Source organism: Hydra vulgaris, chromosome 07 (genome assembly GCF_038396675.1).
Source record: "Hydra vulgaris chromosome 07, alternate assembly HydraT2T_AEP".
Taxonomy (NCBI): domain Eukaryota; kingdom Metazoa; phylum Cnidaria; class Hydrozoa; order Anthoathecata; family Hydridae; genus Hydra; species Hydra vulgaris.
In genome coordinates, this window is record NC_088926.1 from 26,632,501 (window position 1) to 26,658,217 (window position 25,717).

The window sequence follows — 25,717 nt, forward strand, 5'->3', positions numbered from 1 at the left end:
TTTTATTTCTGGGTCTAACGAGTTGCAAATCAGGCGTAGTCGAAACACCAGCAGTAGATGGCGAAGTTGAAACTTCAACTTGATAACGTTTCAATAAATTTATTTGGTGAGAAGTCCTTAAATGTGTATGGAGTCCACTAGTCGAGCCACGACAGGTCTTCATTTCTCTAGCACATTTTTTACATTTTGCTGCAGCTCCAGACTTTTCGCGCAAAAAGTAATTCCACACAGAGCTTTTGTCCTGAAGTCCTTTTTTAAAATCTTCAAATACTTTTGGTTTATCAGCCATGGCAGCACGTTTTTAAATACTATAATTTGCAAAATATGAAAAATAATATTGAAATACAAAATAAATAAATATTAAAAATTTATAAAAATGAAGATAAAGATATGAACTTATATGAATTTAATATAATTATATGAATTACATATTGAATTATATGAACTTTTCATATAATTATATTTTATTTCTTTAAATATGTTATACTTTAAACTGACTGCGAATCATAAACAAAAATAATATAAAATACACATATATATACACATCATTTTGCAATCGCAATTTTCAAGCAGTCTTAAAGAGCGTGCTTATACAAGCCTATAAGTCATTACTTCCAAAATCGTTTTCTATTTTAAGAAGTCGTTATTTTAAGCATGTGCAAACCAGTGATTACGAAATATCAAATATCAGACGAGATTTAAAACATGAAAAAAAATATAACATCTATATTATATGAATAAAAAAACATAACTAAATCTGTAATAGAGATGTAGTTATGTCTTTATATTATATAGAGATGTTTTTAGGTTTTTTTATCTTGCTTATAAATACGTGTGTGTTAAATATTTATTCTTTTTAAATTTATTCTTTGTCTTTATTTGTTGTTGTTATATTTGCAAATATATATAAAACAAATAAAATGAAGCACAACACAACAAAGTTACAAAAAACAAAGTGAAAAATTTTTTTGTTATCCATTTTTATAATCAAAGTTTTTTCTGTGATTTTTTCATGCTTATAACTCTCTAAAAATGTCTGTGTCAAAACATGCACGAAGTCTAATGGAACAGTTTCTGTGCGATGAAAAAATAATTGAAATACCGGTATTACCGGTATTGAGAACTCGGTATCAGTAATAGAAAAATGGCCAGTAAACCGGAATACCGGGTTTCGGTATACCGGTATTGGATGCCCTTGTAATATGGCATAGTAAAGGTTAAGTAAAACATTAAATATAAGTCAAATATCAATAAATGATATTTGCAAAAATATGTAATAAATGTGATGGTGATTATAAGTATTTTCTTTTTTCAGGAAATACATCAAAATGGTGGCTATACTATTTCATTATTTGTAGCAAAAACCGTTATGTTTCCTTTCATTGTTGCTGCTTTTTTGTTCTTTCATCTTAGAATTCAACGTGAAAATCGCAAACGTGTTCTTCTTGAAAAGTAAGACATTTTTTCTACAATAAATAGTAGGTAAGGAATAGAGAAACTAGATGGACGAAGAAAAATCTTTATATAGAAAAAATCTTTTAGCGTTTTAACCTCCCTAAAAATGAGGGGGCCACCCTTGTTGCAAAAAAACTATTTTTTTTTCCTTTTGCGTTTTTGTTGTTAATTTTTTTTCTTTTTTTTGGGGTGGGGTTTTTGATTTGATATGTGTTTTTCTGCTTTTTTTTTAGCAATTTTTTAGTTTTTTTTTGGATAAAATTTGGAATTGTTTTCTTTTATTCTAATATATTTTTAGTATATGATCATTAAAAGCACAATTATATGTATAAACATAATTACATGTATAAACACCAATTTAACTTATATTTTTAATAAAAAATTAAATTAGCTATAAGTTAGTTATAAATCTAGACATGGGAGTGTATGGGAATGGTTATTTGTCATGTTGTTCTCCTAACAACTGTGGTACTCTCATGTATAGAAACTATTCTTATCCTATAAAGAAATTACCATATTTATTTTTATAATGTATATATATTAGTATATAATACCATGCCAGTTTGATATCAAACTTAAAATGTTTAAAGAAATAAGCAATCTTTTAAGATTGTTTATTTCTTTGAGCATTTGTATGTTGTGTAGTAATTTAGTCTTACATTGTTTGTTATATTTATTAAAAATATATATATTGCTAGTAGGCCCTTATAAAAAAAGACCTATACTTTGCCTAATTTCAAAGAAAATTTTATAGTTTTAGATTATTATTATTTATTGAATTTCCCAGACCACCTTCATCTGATGATTCGTAACTTATTTGTTCATAGTTTACTTTTTATCTGCATCTAGATTTACATCTAGACATTTTCATATAGTACTATATCAGGACACTTGCAAAATTTTTCAACATGCTTTGTTTTTTAAAGTCAGTTTTTAGACATAATCTTATGGCAAAAAAAATATTTAACTTTTTCCGTTATGTTAATTTGGTTTAAAGGTTTAAATAAACGGGCAACTAAAATTTTATTTCTGCCTCCTGTATGTTTAATTATGATTGATTAAGAAGAACAATAAGAAATCACTCAATTTAAAGATACCTTTCTCTCTCTCTCTCTCTCTCTCTCTCTCTCTCTCTCTCTATATATATATATATATATATATATATATATATATATATATATATATATATATATATATATAGATATTATGGTGCCCTTAAACCCTCTTTAGAAAATCATAACATTAAATATATATATATATATATATATATATATATATATATATATATATATATATACATATATATATATATATAGGGCCTATTCTAGGAAAAAAATTTGGGCGGTGGTTTCATAACATGAAAAAATGATTAAGGTGATTGTGAAATGATTTTGAAAAATTATTAGGGTGCTTTTAACCCAGCTTTAGATAAAAAATCAGAACTTAGTGTTTTTCATGTGCTGTGTTTATCTTTCGTGATTAATTTAAGCCCAATTTAAATTGAATTGTCCTATATTTGCTATATGCTCAAGTCCATTTTTTGTTCAACAGGTCCCTAATATTGCTGTAAAAAAAATTTTTTTTACAGCAATATTAGGGACCTAATATTGCTGTAAATAAATTTTTTTCTTTGGATTTATATAAAAAGGAAATTTTATATAAATCCAAAGAAAAAAAAATTGTTAAAAAAGATATCAAAAAGTATATAAATATATATACAAAAGATTGCTAAATTAGCATCCGCTAAGGCTGGTTCTCTTTATTGTGCCTGCCCTTTCTACCCTTGATTCCATCCTCTACCTCTACAAATCTATTATTTGTCCCTGTATGGAATACTGTTGTCATATTTGTGCTGGTTCTTCTAATGATGCTCTTTCTTTTCTAGACAAGCTCCAAAAATGCGTTGTAAACATAGTTGGACCTGTTTTTGTTGGAAAAGTTTTTAAGATTTTCAAATTGTTTCTTTTTAACTGCTTTATTAAAGTCATCCTTGAAGACCAACACTCTTCTTCATTTATACTCCTAACTTGACTAACAAAAAGTCTTCTCTTTTCGATTGCTTAGAACAGGCAGTCAATCTTGAATCTGATCTCACTTCTTGTAAATTTTAACTCCAACAAAACTCAGTTATTTACTGCAAACAACTATCGTTATACTGTTGACATTTTTATAATAATGAATGGCAACCCTCTCACTGAGTCCTCTTCTTTACGTCTTCTTGGATTATTGTTTACTACTGACCTTTCATGTAAATCTTTCATGCAAACCTTTCATGTAAACCATCCTTAATATTGTGATGTGAATCAGAATAAAATAAAATAAAAATATATATATCAAATATTAAATGTAGTTAAATATGATAAATGTAAATAAACAATGTTTATTGTGTCAAAATATAACACTAAAACCAATTAAGATAAAATTAAGGAAGATGAAATTGCCTAAGAGGTTTTTTTTACAGGACTGCTCCAACCAGATTAACTTTTAAGCATATCAAAATGAAAAGAATTTCAGTAAATTTCAGTATTAGTTGTCCTATTTAAATCTGAAAAAACCGAAAAAACACGAGCCAAAAAACATGTCACATCTCTAGCCACCATAGTCAATGCAGCTCCTTTTTTTTCAGAAATTTTTAAATGACAATGGCTTTGATAAAATTTCATAAGTAGTTTGAAATAACGTGTCAATAAAAATCTGTCTGAGTCTGGCATATTACTTTTTATTTTTTATCAAATATCAGTGATTTATGTTTTTTATGCTGTTCCTTATATTAAGTTTCAACTGTTGATGGAGTGTAAATCGTTTTTGACTTTTCTATCATCATTTACCTATATTGTTCTAATTTAAGCAGAGATGGCTAAAAACAGGGTTATTTAGTTCAAACTACGAATATTGAAAATATAGATAGTGTCATTGCATTTCAAGTCATCATCAATTGAAAATATAGAAATTGAAAATATAGATAGTGCCATTGCATTTCAAGTCATCATCAAAAACAATGCAAGTTTTATCTTTTTGCTAGTTTTTGCATATGTTAAAGGTCTTATCAATATTTTAAAAACTTTTAACTTAAATGTTGAACTCGTTTTTTGACATTTAGCAGCTATACTTAATGAAAAAAATGAGATATATATTTATTTAATAGTTCAGCTAAAATTTAGTGTAAAACTAGTTACATTCTGCTGAAATTTTTCTTTTTTTTACTTATAGAGCAATTGTTGTGTTGAATATATCTACATTGGTACTTCTATGTACGATTTTTTTTATAAGCATTGTTACATTTTAAATGTTATTTTAATATATTTTTTTTTATTTCCAATTTAATATTTATTTTTGTTTTCTTTTGTTTCCTTTTTTACTTAAAACACACTATTTTTTGATTATTGAAATCTCTATTTTTTAGTGCCAATCGATTGGTTAACCTTAGTTGCTGATTTACCATTTATGCTTTTAGTATCTGATTTACGACAAGGGCTATTTTATGCAGCTCTTTTGATATTTTGGACTTTGTTTGCTGGCGAGCATATTATGGTATAATTATTTGATATATGTGTTATAGTTTTTGTCAATTTCATTGTTTTGTTATTTAAAAGATATTATATCTTTGAAATAAAAAAATCATTGTTTTATTAGGGTAGAGCGGGGCATATAGGGACACTTAAGAAACAAATGCTAATTGCGGATAAACTAATCATTGTTAACACAGTTTATTATAAATTTCCTGAAATTCATTGATATAAGAAAATAAAAAAACAAAAAATTTTTTTTTTAAATAAGTTACAGCAAACAAAGTAGCAAAACTCTTACATTTTGCAAGTGGTTAGGGCAAAACAGGGCAGTTATTCTTTCATCTAAGGCTTTAAAAATGACGAAAAATGAAGGCTATCTATCATCTAAATATGTTCAGACATTAAACTTTCAAAAAAGTAACATACCCATAGAAACTACACACCCTTATACCCATACACCACAAAAAAGAAATAACAGCTAAAATAAAATAAAAAAATTTTGTGTTTTATTATAAAATACCTCCGCTCTACTCTAGCCTATATATTATTAAATTGGTTACTACTAATAATTTGAAATTAAACAAAAAAATTTTATGGATCACATAAATCATACAAAAAATATCCTGAAACTATTTGGAAACATTTTTGATGAGCTGGCCTATTAGCAATATGCCAATGTAGAGCAAACTTAAATATGCCATATGTATCAGCAGCTTTTCTAGTTTTAAGTTCCTTTTCACTCTAGCTAAAACTGTATTTCCTCCCATTTTGGATGATTGATCTTTCGTAAATCATTTCTTACTTTCTTTGTTTACATTGAACACTATTAATAATTGAAGTTAAGTTATAAAAATAAGAATTTTTTTGAATTTATTACTAAAATTGCTTTTCTAAACAAGAAAAATAATATTTTAGATTGAAAACAAAATCATTAAACTGTAAACAGCATCACCAAATCAAATGGTAGTAATATATTCAATTATATAAATAGCTAATTGCCCACAAAAGTCATACTGAAATTAATACTATTCAGTTGAATTCTAAATATTTTTTTAAAACCAGATTCTAAAAGAGAATAAAAAATACTGTCTGAAAATATAAACTTTTTATAAATAAAGCAAATTCGCAATAGTTCAATCTTTTGTCGTTGTATCACTTAAGAAAGTATGCAAATTTTCTTTTTCACAAACTTACTGATGCGTTTTGGTACTTTTAACGCATTTTGGTACTAAAATTAAATTATTTTTACAATAATAAAGCGCAATAATTTAAAATGTTTTATTAAAAAAATTTTTTAGCAGAGATACAAGACTTCAGGCATAACTGTCCCGTTATACCCCACTATCCTGATATGCCCCTTATTTACTTCCTTATTTAAAAGATGTAGTTTTATACTTTTTAATACATTTTATTTAATATATTTTTTATCTATATTGCATAATTATTTATTTTTAAGGATCAAAAAAAAAGAAATGACATTTTTGCATACAAAATTGAAATTGGATGCATATGCTGTGGGTGCTTGTCACTTTTAATTTTTGATCTTGTTGAAAGGTTAAATACTCATGTTATTAAAATTTCTATTTTTTTTTAAATTTTCTTGAGTTATTTTTTGTTTGTAATCTCATGTTAGTTTATTAGTTACTTTTTTCTAGGGGGACTCAATTGGTTAATCCTTTTCATACCATATGGAAGAAAGATATTGGGGAAACCATTGCTGTATCTTTTCTAGAAAGATAAATAAAATAAGATAAATAAAAAAGAATTGTTTAATGGATATCAAAGTACTTTTTTTTTTTTACACATCATTTAACACTTATATATTTTATTTATTCTTTATATATAATTAATAATAAGTAAATAAATAAAGAATACTCAATTTTATATACTTTCTAAAAATTTCATTTGTTAAAATTATACTGTTTACATAAACAGTATAATTTTAACAAATAAAATTTTTAGAAATTGTGGTTTTCAATTTATTAGATATGCTTTTTTTGATTATTATTAAACCTTTAACTCATTATTAGAGAATTTTTATTGGTGTTGCTGGCGCTGCATCAGTTTTTTATTTCTTATTTTTTATGCGATTACTATGGCTTGTGCATCGAAACATTAATATTATGAAAACAGCACTTCCTGCTATGCAGGAACATAGACGATTTTTTTATGAGGTAACTTATCAGAATTTTTAGATTTTGTCTTCAATTTTTAAATTTTATCTTCAATTTTTCTTTGGATTTTTTATTATGTTTTAAGCATTTTTTTAATTGGTATTTGTTGTATATAATTTTAGTTTAATATATTGTATGGACAGAAGTTCATAAAATATATGAACATTTAAAGTAATTTATATATAAAAATGTGGAAAAAATTTTTGTGTAGAAAAACCTTATAGTTTTAATTGTTCTCATCTAGTTATTTATTTTAATTCAAAAAATATTTGACTTCATTTTAATTTTATTTTATAGTTTTAATATCATTTTATTAGATTATTAGTTTTAATTTCAACTTAATTATTTTAGCTTCTATTTTCCCATCCAGTAATGTATTCTTATTAGGTGCTTCTATCTATCACTTTTTTTTCCCCTTTTCTGTTGCTGTTTATTTTTTATTCCCCTTTTTAAGTTGTTTTCTGTTTCTTTTTAGTTACTATGTTGACAAATTTAGATTTTTTTGCCTCTAACCTAAAACATTGAAACAAAATTAACAATATTATTTTTATAACATTGACAGAAACTTTTTTGGTAAATTGTCACATAATAACAAAAAAACATTTTATGAGAAAGAAAAAAACCAGTTGAACTTCTCATAAAATGTCCTGAAAATTAAGTATTTAGGAAAAGTTTTATATACTGTACCTTTTTATATTTATAAAGTAAGATACTTTGTAACTTAAGTTTTATTGTGTAAGTGTCTGTATATAGTATGTACTATTATGTATAAAGTTTTTACTCCTATGTATACAACATGTTCTACTTTACTATGTGTACTATTGTGTATACAATTTGTACTGTTGTGTATAAAATATGTGCTACTGTGTATACAAATATAACTATTGTTTATACAATGTGTTCTATTGTGTATACAATGTGTACCACAATATAATCTGTACTACTGCATATATATTAATTTTCTATGCAATGTGTACCACTGTATAAAATGTCCACTATGTATATACAATGTGTACTACTGTCTATACAATTTTTCAAGTTATAAACTTCTACATAAAATACAGGTCAAAACAATAATGTATTTTAATAATATTTTTATTTGTATTTAAAATTGACATAAATATTTAAAAAAAAGATTATTTAAGTTTTGTATTTGTTTTTAACTTTTGTTTTATATATATATATATATATATATGTATACATTCTATTCAAGGAAAGTAAGCTATTCTAGGAAAATAATTTGGGTGACCGTACCCCTCAGCTTCAACCTTGCCCCTCCTTAAATAACAAAAATATTGTGTTTCAAAAATAAAAAAACTTTAACATTATTAATTAAATGTTTTTTAAATATTCCACTATGATCCATTCCTGTTAAAATGATCCGTAACATTGATTTTAAATTTTATAGGTAACTTTACTAAAAATAAATATTGCACAGAATATTTGTTTAAATATTTATATATAAACAAAAGTGAATTACCTCAAATTTATCAAAACGCAAATGTTTATTTAAAAAACCCACAAGTTTACTGCAACAAACTAATTTTGTTGAGTCTTTCATAATTTACATGTATAAAATAATAATTGTACAAAAGAGCTGTTGATGTAGTTATTACATATATAGCATTAAAATAATTATTGCTATATGTCACAAATATAAAGAAATTAGCAATAAAAAACCAAAAATTAGAAATAAAAGATTGTCTAGATTATTAACCATCACTAATATTAGTTCTACCAGATTAAATTGAGGTACTTTTTATATAAAAATTCAAACTTAGAAAATTTATACATTTATTAAATACCTAAAGATAGTTATATACTTCAAATATTTATAGCCAGGAATGTTAGATATTATGAATAAGAAACTCTTTTATTATTTCTATCTTTAAAAATTGAGTAATATCTTTTGTAAACATCTTCACTTTGCTCTTCCATTAAAGGGCCTGGGTTCCATTAAAGGGTTAATTTGCATGAATTTGTCAACGTTTTTATTACTCGTTGATGTTTTTAATGAAGAGCATAACAGTGCATTGCATAAAATCTTTGTTCAACATTAACAGTGGATGAAGGAATAAGCAATCACATTCAAATGTGCGTATTGAATAATTCTGTAGGTTGAAAACTGTGTTTAACACATTTTGTTTTCCAAAATTCATCGCCAAAACTGAATAACTTTCACTCATTCTACATAGCCAACCATTTTTTTAAAACGCTAAAGTAAGCCCATTTAAATTTATTTTCCCAATAAGCTATGTGTTTACTGCTGATTTCTTTACTTTGGTTTCCTCTCTATTTAAAAGTTTTACTTTTTTTTTAACTTATATTTGGTTATGAACATACTGTTGTTGAATTTTCAGTCTTATTAGCTATTATCAAAGAGTTTACAGTAAAGTTTTCTAGTATGGAAGAATTCTCAGTATTATTTTTATTAATAAAATTTCAGTTGTATTTGTTTATCAAAGAATTTTCACTATATTTTGCTATTATACATGAGTTTTCAGTCTTATTTGCTATTATCAAAGAATTTTCAGTCATTTGTTTTTATTAAAGAATTTGTGGATAAGTGAAAAACAATGTGTAAACAATTCGTTTTACTGGAAAACTCTGCATTGCTTATCTATTTGATGATCTAACAAAAGGTTAATTTGTATAAATTGTAAAAAAATCATTTTGTAGAGTTTGGTTTTATATTATGATATATTGAATATTAATTCTTTTCAATAATTTCAATTAGACAACCTTATGATTTAGTTTTATTGTTGTTCTATAATTTCATTTTGTTGTTGTTTTTGCATCACCTAAACATATTCAAATTAAATGAATTAATCTGAATGTCTTTAATGTCGTATTTGTTAAATATCAACTTGAGAATAAATAATGTAAAAAATATTAGGAAATATGTTGAAAAATACAAAAATGAAAAGTTTTTAAATTATTTGGTGGAATCGTTATCACCATCATTTTTTCTTGTTGATACCAGCATCATCAAATCGCTTTCTTTTTGGCAAAGTTTCATTTTTTTTCATAAATTTTTTTCTTTATTCGTCTTTGCAGACATGCCCTATTCTATATTCGCCTTTGGCTTTGCAGACATCTATTTCTAGACAATTAGATGTCAAATAGATGCTAGATTTTTTATTTTAACTGATTGAAGTTGATTTGGGGTGACAAGCCGCCATTTTTTTGTGCTTTCAAATATTTTGTATTTATAAAAACTTTGCGTGGTTTTAACTGTGATATAGATGATTTCAAAATGTGAATATTTATATATACTACATATATGTAAATTATATTATAATATATAAAAATAATAATATATAAAAAAGATCCTCAACTTTGGGAAAAACAGTCTAGAATAGCCCCTGTATATATATATATAAATATATATAAATATATATATATATATATATATATATATATATATATATATATATATATATATATATATATATATATATATATATATATATATATATATATATATATATATATATATATATATATATATATATATATAGATAGATAGACAGATAGATAGATATATCTATATAAGTATATATATATATATATATATATATATATATATATATATATATATATATATATATATCTGTATCTATATGTGTGTATATATATGTATATATATATACATATATATATATATATATATATATATATATATATATATATATATATATATATATATATATATATATATATATATATATATATATATATATGTATATATATATATATATATATATATATATATATATATATATATATATATACATATATATATATATATATATATATATATATATATATATATATATATATATATATATATATATATAAAAGCACATATATATACTCACATATATATATATATACACACATGCATATACTTACATTAATTTTACCTGCTATTTTAGAATAGAATTTATAGGTTTCGAGTTTTGTTATGGGCAACCCTTGTGATTGTAGCTTCCACAGTATCCTGTTTTATAGTGGATCAACTTAATGAAACTGCTTGGAAGTTTGAGGAGCATTCTCTCAATGATTATGTTTTAGTCTCAAGTATGTTTTAATGTATTCTGAAAACAAATAAATAGTTTATTGCTTTAAATACAATCAATTTCTGTCTATTTTTAACTTTTCATTTAGCTTGATTATAAATTTAATGGTTCCTCTCAGATTTTTGGTTAGGCTTAATTTCAAGCTAATTTTTATTTTTTGTTTTGTAAAATAGGAAAGAATTTTGTAAAAATAGAAACTAAAAATTTTAGAAAGTAAAATTTTTAATTTCGTTACTTAATAATTATTAACAATGGAAGCAGCAAACAGGTATAAAATATTTTTCTTCAGTTTTAAATATTCTTCTCCAGTAAAAAATAATTATGCATCCTTTATATTTAATAGCGGAAGCATTCATACTATAAATTATCAAGTATTTACTGTATTATTTATTTCTTTAAAATTTAAATTATATTTGTTTATATATTTAAAGTTAAAATTAAAATAATGAAAATATTTAAAATTCTTAAATTTTAGTTTGTGCTAAATACATATGAAAACAAATATTTAGAGAGAATTAAAAAGACATTAGAGATTTTAAAAGCAAAAAAACTTGTTTAACCAAGTTTTTTTGCTGCTTTTGTTGTGTTTGTTTTCATAGTATTTCAGGACTCGACTTAAGCATATTGGGATCTCGAATCATAAAAGGTGTGATTTGCGATCTCAGTTTGCTCCTTTGCAATCAGTTGTTTTTTTTTTAAATATTTTGTCTTGGTTTTTTTTTTTCTCATTTTTTTCTTTTCTAATTTAGCAATTTTTGACTATTCTAAAAAATATATAATGGTTTGTCTGAGGTTTTTATTAGAATTAGCCATAAATTCATGCTGAGTTTAACTTTTAAATATGATAAAAATATGATTAAATAAGTATGATCATTTGGGCACTTTGTGCAGAGATATTTTTATTTAAAATTAAGCGCTTTTGAATTTTAATTATATTTGCCTGGAAACAAGTATTTCCTACTTTATTCAAATTTCTTTTATTTACTTCTAATTAAAGTTTACATCCAGTTAAATTTAGTATGATTTACTTTATGGATAAATTACATACTAGTAAACTTACTTATAAACTAAATCAAAACAGCCAGTTAAGTTACTCCATTTAGGTTACTTAACTTTAAAATATACTTAATATGCTAAGATATGTGACATTGTTGCTAAGATATTTACTTGCAAAAGTTAGCTGTAAAAATGTTTCTATATCATATATGCTGTTAACACATATTAAGCTTATAAACAAAAATTATTTTAACAAGCAATTTGGAATAGAATAATGCAATTTTAGCAATTTCGTTTTACTGGTGGTGGTCCATACAATTATTACGTACAAAAGCTAATTATGTACAAGACTAAAGTATAACATACTACGTAAGTTATTATCAAGAAAAGGTCTCGATTTATACAAAATGCCTATATCAGGGATATTTTTGTTTCGAGTAAGCAAATATGGTTTCTCCAGGATGTGTTTTTATCAAACAGTACTCCCTAAAATTCTATAGAATAGAATATGACAAATGCAATACCATTTTAGTTATAGTTTCATTCTATTTATAGCGATATCAAGGTTAAACATTTTCTATAATTATGCAAGTTGTTTTTATAAATTCATTTCAAAAAAAAATCTGTTTGAACAAGAGAAATTTAGTCTTCTAAAATTCAACATTATTTGGATAAGAGAATTTAGTAAGACTAAAATTCTCTTATTCACATAATCTTGATTTTGAAATTCTAAAAATATTTCAAAAAATTCAAATTTTAATGCTCCTTTACAATAATTATAAATTTTATTAAATGGAAACAGTAGTAAAGTTTGTAATATCCAGTGGTATAGCAAGAATTATTTCTGAAAATCAAACAGACCTACAGTAGCAGTATCAGATTTAGAAGATAGTGCAAGCGAGGAAGAAAGTTTTGTTCATATCATAAACAATTTTAATAGTTAAATATTTTTTGTAAATGTGTTATTATTTTTTGTTTCTTGAAAATAGTTTAAAAAGTAGAAACGTTCTATTGCAAGCGTTTGGTCTATAGATACATTTTTGATAAAAGTATTGAGTTTTATGGCGATAATGTTTTTGTCAATTCTAATTTATTAGTTAGAATAACTAATAATAATTTAGAATAAGTTAGAATAAATAATAAGTTAGAATAGTTCTTTTTATTAACTTCATTTCATTTTCAACATGTTATATGTTTTTAATGTTATAAACTATATAAAACAGTAATAAAAGTATCAAAGTTGCTTTATATACAAGCTACAGTTTTTTTTTTGTTTTTTCTTTTTACAATAACAATTTAGTACACTTTTAAAATAAAATGTATTTTATTGTCAGCATGAACAGGTAATTAAATAGTTTTTTATAACTGTTTGAAGTGGTTTAAATATTGTAACAATTGCTTTTTTAAATTAAAATTAGAACCATAACTTAAGATATTTTAAACCCCGCCAGACAAGAATATTATGAGATATTACTTAAATATGAGAAATGTTATTTAAAAAAATAGCAATTACAAACTAATGTTTAAAAGATACATTTTTGTACAAATGCAATCCCTCTTACCGCAATGTCGCAGCATGTGGGGGAAGGGGGGGGGTTGTCAATTTTTTTTTTTAAGATGGTATTTTATTTAAGAATTTGTCGAATATGATTGAATATTGAGTTTTCTAGGTATATAGTTTAAGAACTATATACTTATATGTCACCAAAGGAAAAAATCTATATTCAAATACAATTAATAGTTTGTTTGTTTTAAATTGGATTTTAATGGATAAGTAGTCATATTTACTATAAATAAAGAAGAGCTAACAGTTAATATAAATCTGATGAAAGAGCTAACAGTTAATATAAATCTGATGAAAGAGCTAACAGTTAACATAAATCTGATGAAAGAGCTAACAGTTAATATAAATCTGATGAAAGAGCTAACAGTTAATATAAATCTGATGAAAGAGCTAACAGTTAATATAAATCTGATGAAAGAGCTAACAGTTAATATAAATCTGATGAAAGAGCTAACAGTTAATATAAATCTGATGAAAGAGCTAACAGGTAATATAAATCTGATTAAAGAGCTAACAGTTAATATAAATCTGAATAAAGAGGAGCTAACAGTTAATATAAATCTGATTAAAGAGCTAACAGTTAATATAAATCTGATTAAAGAGCTAACAGTTAATATAAATCTGAACAGTCAGCAGTTACAAGTGGATTACCACAAGTTTTAGGTCTGCATGTCTTGTATATCATGTAAAATATTATAATACTATCAGAATTTACGCCATTAGTTTATTACTCTTCACAATATTGGTAATGTCAGTCATTAATGCTAATTAGAAGTTGTTAATCAACTAACAACTTTAATGCTAATTAGAAGTTGTTAATCAACTAACTACTTTATTTATATTGCACTTTATTTATTTATATTGTTTATCAACTTATTTAACAACTTGTTTATCTGCGCTTTGGCCTTAATCGTTAAGGTTTGTGTTTTGGAGTTATAGAGTTGAGAGGATTGTAACCACAATTTAAAATAGCCTTCTCAACTGCAGTTTTAGGGCCTTTTAGGGCCTTGTAAAGGTGAATTTAAAAGAAAAAAAAAATTGAATGAAATTTTAAGCAGTTTTGCTTAAATTTTTATTCACATAAAGCTGAGAAATTACTCAAAAAATGCTTAGTTAAAGCAATAGTTTTTTTTATTCGCCTGGCCTATAATCAACATGTCATTGTTTTGATTATAACTTGTATGAAAAAGAATAATTGGTTTGTTCTTCTTTGTTAAATTGTAAAATTTTGTTATCTTTTAGGTGCTTTGCATTTTGGTATGTTTGGAATGTGGTCTGGTTATGTTTTCGCTGTTACTATTTTTTATTCACCTTCTGGTCGAAGTACAGAGAAAGAGATCAAAGGTAAGCTATACTATGGTTATCCAGTTTAAGAAATTCGGTAATGCATATTTTGTATACGCCACAATATTTTCCAATTCGACTGCTTTGAAAAATGGAAAATTTTTGAGGGACTAAAAATAAGGTCCTAATTTTTAAAATGCCAGCTGTTGCACTGTCAATAGAGTGCTAGTTTACCATTTAAAACAATTCAGGTTTAATGTCTGGTCTTAAAAGTGACGGATGTGAGATTGATAGCGGGAACTTTCTTTTTAAATGCTCTTCCGCAGTGCTCTGTGACAAAACTGTTGCGTCTCGGAGCACCTAAAAACCCAAGAAAAAAAAATATATTAAATTTTTGTTGTTGATTTTTCTGATTAATTACCATAGTGAATTTTTTTAGCATTTTCAATTTATCGTATATTAGTTTTGAGTTCTTATGTTGGTATTGGTATATTATTAATGTCAAAATGTTTTTCATATTCATTTTTGAGTTGTGTTTTTTTCAGTTCAATATCGACACTCAGAACAGTTATTAGCCTCAGGTGATGTCGATGCATCATTAAATGATAGCGATGAGGACGAGATTCAATTTCGGCACCCGAAAACATGATGCGTTAATGAAGGGTTTAGTTTAGCTCTACTTTTTGTAGGATAGTCGTGTATCATTAGATCGAAGTTCTATTAAAATAGTGATTTTTTTAAATTTTTTCATATGTTATTTATATATTTTTTATTACAACTGTAAATCTTAGGGAGATATTTAAGGTTATTTAATTTATTGATTTTGCTTTTATTGTATATTTGTTTTTTATAAAATTTTGAATTCACCTGAATGTTTACACGCGAATGAGTCTTTGTTAAACCTTATCGTTTTGTTATGTTAGTCACAATATTTTGTTGTTCTTATGAATTTTTGTAATATTTTTTTTACTTTTATATGAAAGTTATTTTGACGCCTTTTTTTTTGAATAAGAAAGATAGCAACAAAAGTTTAATACGAAATATTTTAAAATGAAAACAATAGTTATATTTTGTACTATAATTATTAAATTATTTTTGATTTATATTTTGTATCTTATTTTTTCTGTTTTTCATCAAGATTAATTACATTAATATAATATTTGTATTATATTTGCGAATGTTACAAAAAGTTATAATAAACAAATATTAAGTTATACTTGTTTTTAATGTTTTAAATATTTGTTTTCTTACGAAATATAACTAGTTAATTATCAGTGATATAGAAATGTTTTTTTAATGGTTCTAAAAAAACTTAATTATTTAAGTTTTAAAAACTAGAAAATTTGTTGTCGAAATTAATAACTCGGACTCTTTAAAAAAGACTTGTACTATCAGTCTATAGCAAGATAGTAATAAAAAGTTGTTAATATTATCCTTTAGACCGATACTGTTTCTCACTAACATCGTCTGTTTCTCACTAACATCGTCTAAAATACTGACTGTTTAAGTAGCTGCATTAATTTCATCAAGTTTAAAAGAGAAAAATTTTTTACTAAAAGGTCTTAGAATAACGCTTTATCGTAAACGTCCACAAAATGTCGTTCTGTTTTTTCAAATGAAAAATGTTATTGCTCTGACAATTTTGGTGACATTCTGACATCAATTTAAAAAGTAACATGGCTTTCTTTTCGAAATGTTTGCAAAGGTTTTTTGGACGACCTAAAGCTGCAAACTTTGAATCTCTAATCAAGAACATGATAAAGAACTATGAAAGTCTTGGCTGTAATATATCACTCAAAAATAACTTTATGGCTTTTTGTCCTTATTTGTTTCCTGAAAACATGTGCAATGTATCTGATGAACATGGTGAAAGATTTCATTAAGAAATCAGTAAGATGAAAGGAGTCTATATGAAGAAAAATCTTCCCCTTCAATACTTGCTGACTACTGCGGGATTTTAGTGCATAATTCAAAGTCCTTTCTCAGAAGGTTCAGTGTGATAAATCATTTTTGAGATAGTCCAGGCAAGATTACTTACCTAACATACTCGTCCTATTGCACTTTACATAACACCTATTCAATCCAAATAAAAATGCCACTAACAAAAGACTATTTATGTTAATTGAAAAGATAGCATAGTTATGTTAATTGAAAAGATAGCATAGAAAAGAAAACGGGTTGTAATTAAAATTTACTTGATAAACTTTAAAACAAAAGTCAAATTTGAATTTGGCACCCCAAAATTAACTAAATACTAATAAGATTACTTTTGTAAAAAAAATTTCATCAAATTTTGTTGAATAGTGTGATTAAATTCTATTAGCTAAGATTTCAAACAAATATGCTTTGAATAAATGATATTATGCACTTGTATCCGTAGACATCCATCTAATAAAATAGTCGATGAAATATTTCCGTTTATAATATATTTTTGCAAAGCATACATAAACATACTCTGTCACTTAACTACTTTTATTAGCTGGTGTCTTTAGTTTGTGCTATGTATTTGGGATACGAAATTTGGGATCCAAAGTAATTTCAAAAAATTGAACCAAAACTATTAAACAATACGTTGGGCAAACGTTAGAATGCAACGTTCACAAAACGTCGGGTGCCAACGTTGGGCCAATAATAGACCGACGCACAGTGCCTCAGAAACCTTAAAAGTGACCAAAAATATATTTAATAAAAAGTAATTTTTCAGCCTTAAAATTTTAAAACCTATCTATAAAACATAAGGGTACAAACAAAATATCGTTTTGATAAAAAAATTTATTCCAAAAATTTTGTACTTATTTAACTCATTTTTCACCAATAAAAACACAGTTTTTAGTGTTTAGCAAACGTTTTGACGTGTTTTTAAAATACGTTTTTAGACCAATAAAATGCCTTAAAATAAATGGAAAATTATTTAGTTATGTTATTTTATCTTTTAAAATATGGAAAAAGCTTTTAAAACACAAATATCCTTACAATAAATAGTTTTAAAACTAGAAACTATTTTTTTTAGATTTTAAAAAATTAAAAAAATTATATTTACAAAAAGTAGCCTGCAAAAATTTTGTATCAACACTTCATTAATAGTATGAAATGAATATGCAAAATTTTAGCTCCTTATATTTGCACCTTATTGAGTTATGTTAAAAAGTGTGTCATGAATCTTAATGTATTTAAAGCTAAATTTTTATTTATTTTAAATCAAGATCAAACACGTTCTAATTTTTAGACATCTAGATTTTGTCTTGTGTCTGTTGGGGCTAGTTTATCAAAATTATTTGTTTTTAAATATAAATATTTACATTCCTTATCCTATTAAATACAAATCTTGAGCCAGAAATATAAAGTAAACAGAAGTAAATTAAAAAAAATTGTTCGTTGTCTATGCAGGTTCGAATCTATATATAGAATCAGTTCCGCCTGCATGGACCGGAGTAACTATGTATAAAGAAAGGTGAAAGTAGAAAGTAATCGATTTAGAAAGATAGCATAAAGAAAAGCAGGCAGATCGGCGATTTAAAAAAACAAAAACTAAAACCTCTTTCATCCTTGGGAATCTTCAAATCAACTTGTCTTAATCTCAACTGTTTTATAATAAATTATTTACTCTATTTATACAAATTTTAAAGTTCGTTTAAAATAAGTTTTTTGATGGTAAAAAAAATTGTTTTTTAATAAGCACAAATTATCTAGTTTTTCCAATAGTGGGGTTGGAACTTTTTATGCGTTCAAATTACCACGTAATTACAAGTAATTTGCATACGGCGTAATTTTCTATATCTCTTCTGATCATTATGTAAAATATGTAAAAACAGTGAAACCAAAGGAAGATAGGTAACTGTTACTTTGTCAAAGCACTAATGCGCAAAATAGTTTAAAATTATAAGATCTACTATGCATTCCTTATACATATACGGAAAAAGCGAGTATAGACATAATACATAACGTAATACGCATGTTTTGTTTTCATTTTTAATCGTTAAGAAAAGAGATCTAGTTATCAGAATCCAGAACTAAAAATCTGCACCTACATCTTGTTAGTTGTGTTCTTGAAAATGATAAATTTGATGAGGAAGATGTTGATGTAAATAATTTACAGAATACATAAAAAATCTCTGTCAGTTAAAAAAAAAAGTACTTGAAATCTCACCGCATTTTTCCAAGACTGGCTGAAAGAGAAAAAGACTGGTTGGAAAAATACATTTAAGTCATGAAAACAGATTAACAAAAAGGGTCAAATTATCGAATCAAGAAGATCTAGGAAGAATTCTGGGAGGCCTTCCAAAGAGCTTGCTGAAAGTAGCATAGGGGAGAACGGGGTGAGATGGGACATGAGGTGAGATGGGACTTGGCAATATCTCAGTGAAAAATTTAATAAAGCAAAAGTTTTTTATATATGTTATAAGTTTGCAATAGCTTCTTCATATTATTGTGTTTTTTAAGTTTCAGAAGTATTTTTTTTCGGATATTTGCGAATATGTAAAAATCTAACAATTTTCCTGGATTTTGAAGACATCATTAAAATTAAATATTAATGTGTTGTTTGCATATATGGTTCTGACGACAAGATCTTTTGGATCTTCTTTCAGATACCAAGTTTATGTATTGTTATATTGTTATATTACGATTAATAATTGTAAACTTAAAAAAAAAATATATATATATATATTTTTATGTTTATGGTTTTTAATTATTCACTATTGTTTTATTTAACTACTGAAGAAATATGATTATAATCACATATAGTTCTCGTAGCCATATGCTATAGCATATATGCTATAGCATATGGCTACGAGAACTATATAAAATAAAGGTTTTCTCACACCTACTAGTGATGGGGTGACTTGGGACAGGAGAATTGGGGTGAAATGGGATACTGTTCAATTTTATCATTTTTTTTAATTTACTGTACTTTAACTTTTATAATCAATATTTTTGTAAAAAAGCAAGTGAACAGAAAATTATCTTTATGTTCATGATAAGATTTCAATGTTTACTTTATAGTAAAGTGTTTTTTATCATAGAAAATATTAATTATATTGGATTTTTTTGTTAATTTGTCCTGAAGACATCTTTCAAAGTAAGTATTGTTTTAATGCCAATCATTTTTGTAATTTAAATTCAGTTTAAATAAAGTTCTTCACTATTAGCCTTATTAAATTTAATCACATTATAAGTTTTATAGGGTTGTGATACTATTTTATTTAAATTAAAATAAATTTAAAATTTATAGCCTAATCTGGATTTTGGGTAATGCAATTAAAAGAGCATAATTTTTTTAAATAATGGAGTGAGTACAAACGAGTGACAAGTCAGTTAAAGCCTGATGCTCATACAATAAAAGCTGCTGTGATGGCTGTCAAATCTGGCAGTTTATCACTACGAGCAGCTGCACAAGAGTAAACAATTTCAAAATCAAGTTTACAGCGGAAAAAAAAGGTTAATAAAGAAACTTCTTACAGTAACTTATACTTTGATGAACAACATAAATATATTTTTAATAAGACACAAGAAGATGAACTTTCAATATATCTTCGTCAAGCATCTAATATGCATTATGGAATTGATGTTAGAGAAACAAAGCAACTTGCATATCAATATGCAATTAAAAATGACAAATACTGGAGTGAAACAGCTGGAACTGAATGGTTTTATTTATTCTTAAATCGTACAAAATTATCTATTTGAACGCCAGAAGCTACCAACCTCAGTCGAACAACTAGTTTCAATCGCACAAATGTAGATACTTTCTTCAAAAACCTTGACAGTGTGCAAAAGCGCTATAACTTTTCTGCTGATTGCATTTACAATATTGATGAAACAAGCCTGACAACTGTTCATAAGCCAGTGAAAGTGATTGCTGGTAAAGGAGTAAAGCAAGTAGGATAGGTAACTTCTGCTGAAAGGGAACCCTAGTTACAATCGTGGGTTTCATTAATGCCTTTGGAAGTTTTATTCCACCGTTTTTGATATTTCCTCGTGTCCACTTTCGTAGCCATATGCTTAAAGGTGCACCAACAGGTACAAAAAGTGATGCTAATCCTAGTGGATGGAAAAATACAGAAATGGTTTGATCATTTTGTGAAATGGTTTGATCATTTTGTGGAGTATGGACATCCTAGCAAGGATCATCCATTACTTTTAATAATGGACAACCACAAAACTCATATATCGATTGAACTGATGGATAAAGCTAAGGAAATTAATGTTGTGCTCTTGACATTGCCACCCCATTGCAGCCACAAACTCCAACCACTTGACAGATCAGTATTTAGGCCATTAAAAAAATTTTACAATTCAGCATGTGATTCATGGTTAAAGGCACATCCAAATACTCCTATGACGATATATGACATTTCTGAAAATTTAGGAATAGCTTATACGAGAGCCTTTACTTCCCAAAACATTCAAAATGGTTTTAAAGCAACTGGCATTTTCCTGTACGATCCCGTACGATGTTTTCAGTGATGTCGACTGTTTTTATGTATCTGATCGACCAATTCCATAAAATTTTTTGTCCCATCTCACCCCGTTCTCCCCTACGTAAGAAAGTTACAGAACTAGCTAAGCATCCTACAGAAGCGCTTTATAAGGCAGCCTTTCAGGCTCAAATAAAAACTCCTGCAAGCAATGGAGACATAGTGATTGTAAAGAAAAGTAAGATAAAAGAAAATCAGCCAATTAAGATGAGTTCTGCAGATGGTCTCAACCTTAAAATACAATGTGACCTTTTAGATGACCAGTACCAACTAATCAGAAACACCTTACTAATTTACAAAGCCTACACTTATCCAACTCTATACATGTTATTTGAAGTAAAGCCGAAATATTATCCTTCTGATTATATTGTATCCAAAGCACAAGCTATGTGCCCCTAAAAACATGCCACTACGCACTCTTTGTCGAATTTCAGTATTAACAGAGTGCCAGGAGGTTCTTCAGAAGCTTGTTGATGATGAAGGAGGTATTCTCTACTGTAAAATTGGGTTTGATGGAGCATCTAGTCAAAGCTTATACAAGAAAAAATATGTGGGTACAGAGTTGCAGGAGGCTTTGAAGAATGAAGAAACTATTTTCCAGAAAGCATTGGCTCCACTATAACTTGTTATGAAAATAAAACAGTATGGTTTAAGAAAAGCCCCTCCAGTACCCGTTTTTGTAGACCTCTTAACATTCAGTACGAGACAGAATCAAATGAACAGTGCTAGATAGAGGAAGAAAGGTTAAGATTTGAAGTAATAATTCTGCAGTTATTCGATTTATTTAAATCATTCAAATTATTCACTCTGTTCACAATTATTCAAATTAATTCAAAAGTTTATTCTTACAAGATCAAATACAATGTAAATTTTACAATGTTTGACAAAATTGTCAACGCCTTAACCAACACTATCTCTACTCAATCCTGCAATGTTTGCGGAGCCAAATCATCTGAAATGAATGACTTTGAAAATGTGTAAAAAAAAGTGTAAAAAAAAGTGCAATGTAAAGTCAATGAAACTGTCAATTCTCTAATGCTAGATAAAAACTCTTAATTACATATTACATATACATATTGATGTAAAGGTTCACCAAGCTAGAAAAATTGAGCACAAAGTTTCTGTGCAGAACGGATTGTTGAAAAATCAAAAATCAAAAATCATTCAAGCCAAATGCGGGGAAGAACTTAACGTCCTTAATGATATTCCCAAATTTGAAATCGGAAGCTCAACCGATGAAAATACTGCGAAAAGACTTTTAAAGATACTTAGATATTCTCTGATACAACTGGAGTTGTATCAGAGATACAACTCCAGTTGTATCAGAGAATATCTAAGCATTAACATGAACCTGATGAAGATGTACCTGATGCCGGCGAGGACACAGAATCAGACGATGAAGAGGAGGCCAATTCACTTCAAATGGTTTTCGCTTATCAATCAACGATCATCAAATTGAGAAAAATCGTGAGCCTCTTCCATCGATCATTGGTCAAAAATGAAATTCTTCAAAAATTCGTTAAGAGGATGAACAACGGGAGAGAACTTAAGCTGAAGTTAGATTCAAAGACTCGTTGGGGCAGCCTTCATGATGCTTGCGAAAGGTTCTTGAAGTTATTTAGACCTGTAAAGGAAGCTCTAAACCACAGGGAGATTGATAAAACCTACTTATGGGCAGATATCGACTCAAAAAGATTGGAAGAGCTGGTAGAAGTTCTGAGTCCAGCGAAGTTGGCAATTCAATTCTTGTCAAAGAAATCAGTAAATCTCATCAATTGCAACACAACTATCAAGTTTCTCTTGGACAATTTAGAAATGCATGATCATCAGCTCTCGCATAACATCTTCTTGGCTATTAAAGAGAAAATCAACTAACGCAGACATGACGTTCTTCAATCACTCATCCTTTATTTGCACAACATCAACGGCACCAATGGGCCGAATCACTTTGCTACATCGACTGTTGCAGCTATGACCAAACTTGCAGTGAAACTGATGGAAAGACTCTTCAGTACTGAAAATGATGATTGTGTGGAACAACCTGAACAGCAAGAAGAACCATCAGCATCAATATCACAGCAGGTTTAAAGAGGTTTAGGTGAGCAACTGACACTTGCCTTGAAGGCTTCAAGAGAGGTCACCAACAAGCAAGCGGGCAAAGTTATTGACTACAAAAAGGAGATGCTGATGTATGCGAAGACAAAAGTACGCTCACCAACTCTGGATTGACTTTTCGAGGCACTGAAGACAATATTAGCAACATCAGTAGCTGCAGAACGTCGTTTTTCGGAAGCAAATATTCTTGTGAGCAAAGTTCCCAACCGTCTTTGTGATGAGAACATCGATGCTATTTCTTTTCTTAAATGTTATTTCCGAAATAAATTAATAAAGTAGATTAAAACATAAATTTTGAGTTCTTTGTATTGTTTTTTGTATTTTTTGATTAAAAATTTTCAGGTTTTAGAAAGAAAAAAAATATTTCAAAGCACATTACCGGTAACGGTAATTCCCGGGAATGAGCTTTTTCATTCCCGATATTCCTGAAATTGAAATTCCCGGGAATTTAAGGATCACTAATTGAACTCCCTTAATTTTAAACACATATAAAACAGTTAAACACCCACTGTCAAAATTCTTGTCTAAAATTAGAAAATTTATTTTTATTCTTTAACAAAATATAAAATTTTTTTATAACTAAACATAATAAATAGTGAGTTTATCAAAAAGTTTACAAAAAAAGTATCTTTTTAAATTACAATTTTTTCCCTTTAATTAGTCATACTTTTGTCATTTTTACCTTAAATATAGTTTTGTCCGTTTTCTGATCTCTTTGAGGCGCTGTGCGACGGTTGGTTACGACATTGCTTTGACTATCAAACCTACTTTGGACCAATGATATATTATATAAACTAGATGTCTAACTTCGATCCGAAAAAAGAAGCCGCTGTTTGCCCTTTGGAACCTGGATCAACGTCGGTTACTGATCATCGGTTAACAAAATTTCCAACGTTAACCCGACTGTCTCGAGTTATATGCACAAACTTAATAATATCTGATTCCGACGAAGTCTTGCAACGTTATTACTTTCTGGATTTCTTTGTGACAGACTTTTTGATTTAGATTCAATTTCTGAAATAACGAGGTACTTTTTTACATTATTAGGTTTGCTGTTTTGTTATTACCAATATTGTGCAGTATGATTATTTATAAATTTTAACTTTCTGCAAGTGTTAGTTTTTAGATTTGTTAAGGGTTTTCTTTATTTGATTCCACTTTATTTAATTGTGAAAAAATTATCGGATGTTAGACATTCCGCCGAGTTTTGCTTAATTCTTTAACCATGGTCAGTCGTGTCTAGCAATGTTACCTCAAAACTAAAAGATGCGTTTAAAAAAAAATACAGCAAAACAATCTTTAATGTCTTATGTTTAGAAACAATATCATAGACATATGTAAATTAATATTATAGTATGGTTTTACTTTTCTTTACCTAAACTTTATACCAACAAAAAAAACTGGTAATTAGTTTAACTTATGCCAGCTTTATTGTGTTTTTCTATATGTTTACTATTATGAGGATAAAAATAGATATATTGTGTTTTTATTAATGTTTACTATTATGAGAATAAAAAATAGATATATTCAATCAATCAAATTTTGTCTGCCGCATCTGTTAAAATAAAATAAACAAGAGTCGATGAGTGACGGGTAAAACATTTAGTTTAACATAGGTGTAAGTTACCCCTTAAAATACACACGTAAAATGCTTAAGATCATGGAAGAATAACTAAAACACAAGGGCATGTTAATTAACCTCCCCAAAGCCGAGAACTACAAACAAAGAGGCTACTTAATTGTGGTTATAACCCTCTCTCAACTCTATAACTCTGAAACTCGAACCTTAACGAACAAGGCCGCTGCGCGGAGAAACAAGTTGAGCGCGGTTCTACTAAGGACGTGGCGGGGATTGAAATCTGAACCTTTTACTTATGAAGCTAGCTCTCTACCACTACACCACTGCCGTATGATGGTAGTTTCTTTTATCGAACTTTTATCTTTACAGGGTGTCTACAACTATTCATTTAAAATAACTGTTCGGCAACTATTTAATGTTAATTTTGCCTAATTACTTTTTGTGTATCTAAAAAGGCATGATTCTTTTTGGTTGATTTCCTAC

The 25,717-nt window shown here is 27.0% G+C and overlaps 2 protein-coding genes across 2 annotated transcripts in view; both read left to right on the top strand.

The window, feature by feature from the left end:
- Positions 1–16,350, top strand: part of LOC100192249 (protein wntless homolog) — a 28,901-nt gene extending 12,551 nt beyond the window's left edge. The window contains exons 7-15 of the mRNA XM_065801505.1: positions 1,316–1,452; positions 4,666–4,706; positions 4,859–4,986; positions 6,421–6,518; positions 6,620–6,683; positions 6,995–7,138; positions 11,077–11,221; positions 15,023–15,124; positions 15,610–16,350. Coding sequence (XP_065657577.1) covers positions 1,316–1,452; positions 4,666–4,706; positions 4,859–4,986; positions 6,421–6,518; positions 6,620–6,683; positions 6,995–7,138; positions 11,077–11,221; positions 15,023–15,124; positions 15,610–15,713 — 963 coding nt within the window. The 3' untranslated portion in view covers positions 15,714–16,350. The remainder of the gene's footprint in view (positions 1–1,315; positions 1,453–4,665; positions 4,707–4,858; positions 4,987–6,420; positions 6,519–6,619; positions 6,684–6,994; positions 7,139–11,076; positions 11,222–15,022; positions 15,125–15,609) is intronic.
- Positions 16,351–21,094: 4,744 nt separating this feature from the next.
- Positions 21,095–21,529, top strand: LOC136082657 (uncharacterized). The gene has a single exon (XM_065802072.1). The coding sequence runs from the start codon at positions 21,095–21,097 to the stop codon at positions 21,527–21,529; it is 435 nt and encodes a 144-aa protein (XP_065658144.1).
- The last annotated feature ends 4,188 nt before the right edge of the window (positions 21,530–25,717 follow it).

What these genes read in the sequence shown, in the direction of transcription:
- LOC136082657 (XM_065802072.1), top strand. Translation starts at nt 21,095, where the DNA reads ATGCTAATCCTAGTGGATGGAAAAATACAGAAATGGTTTGATCATTTT.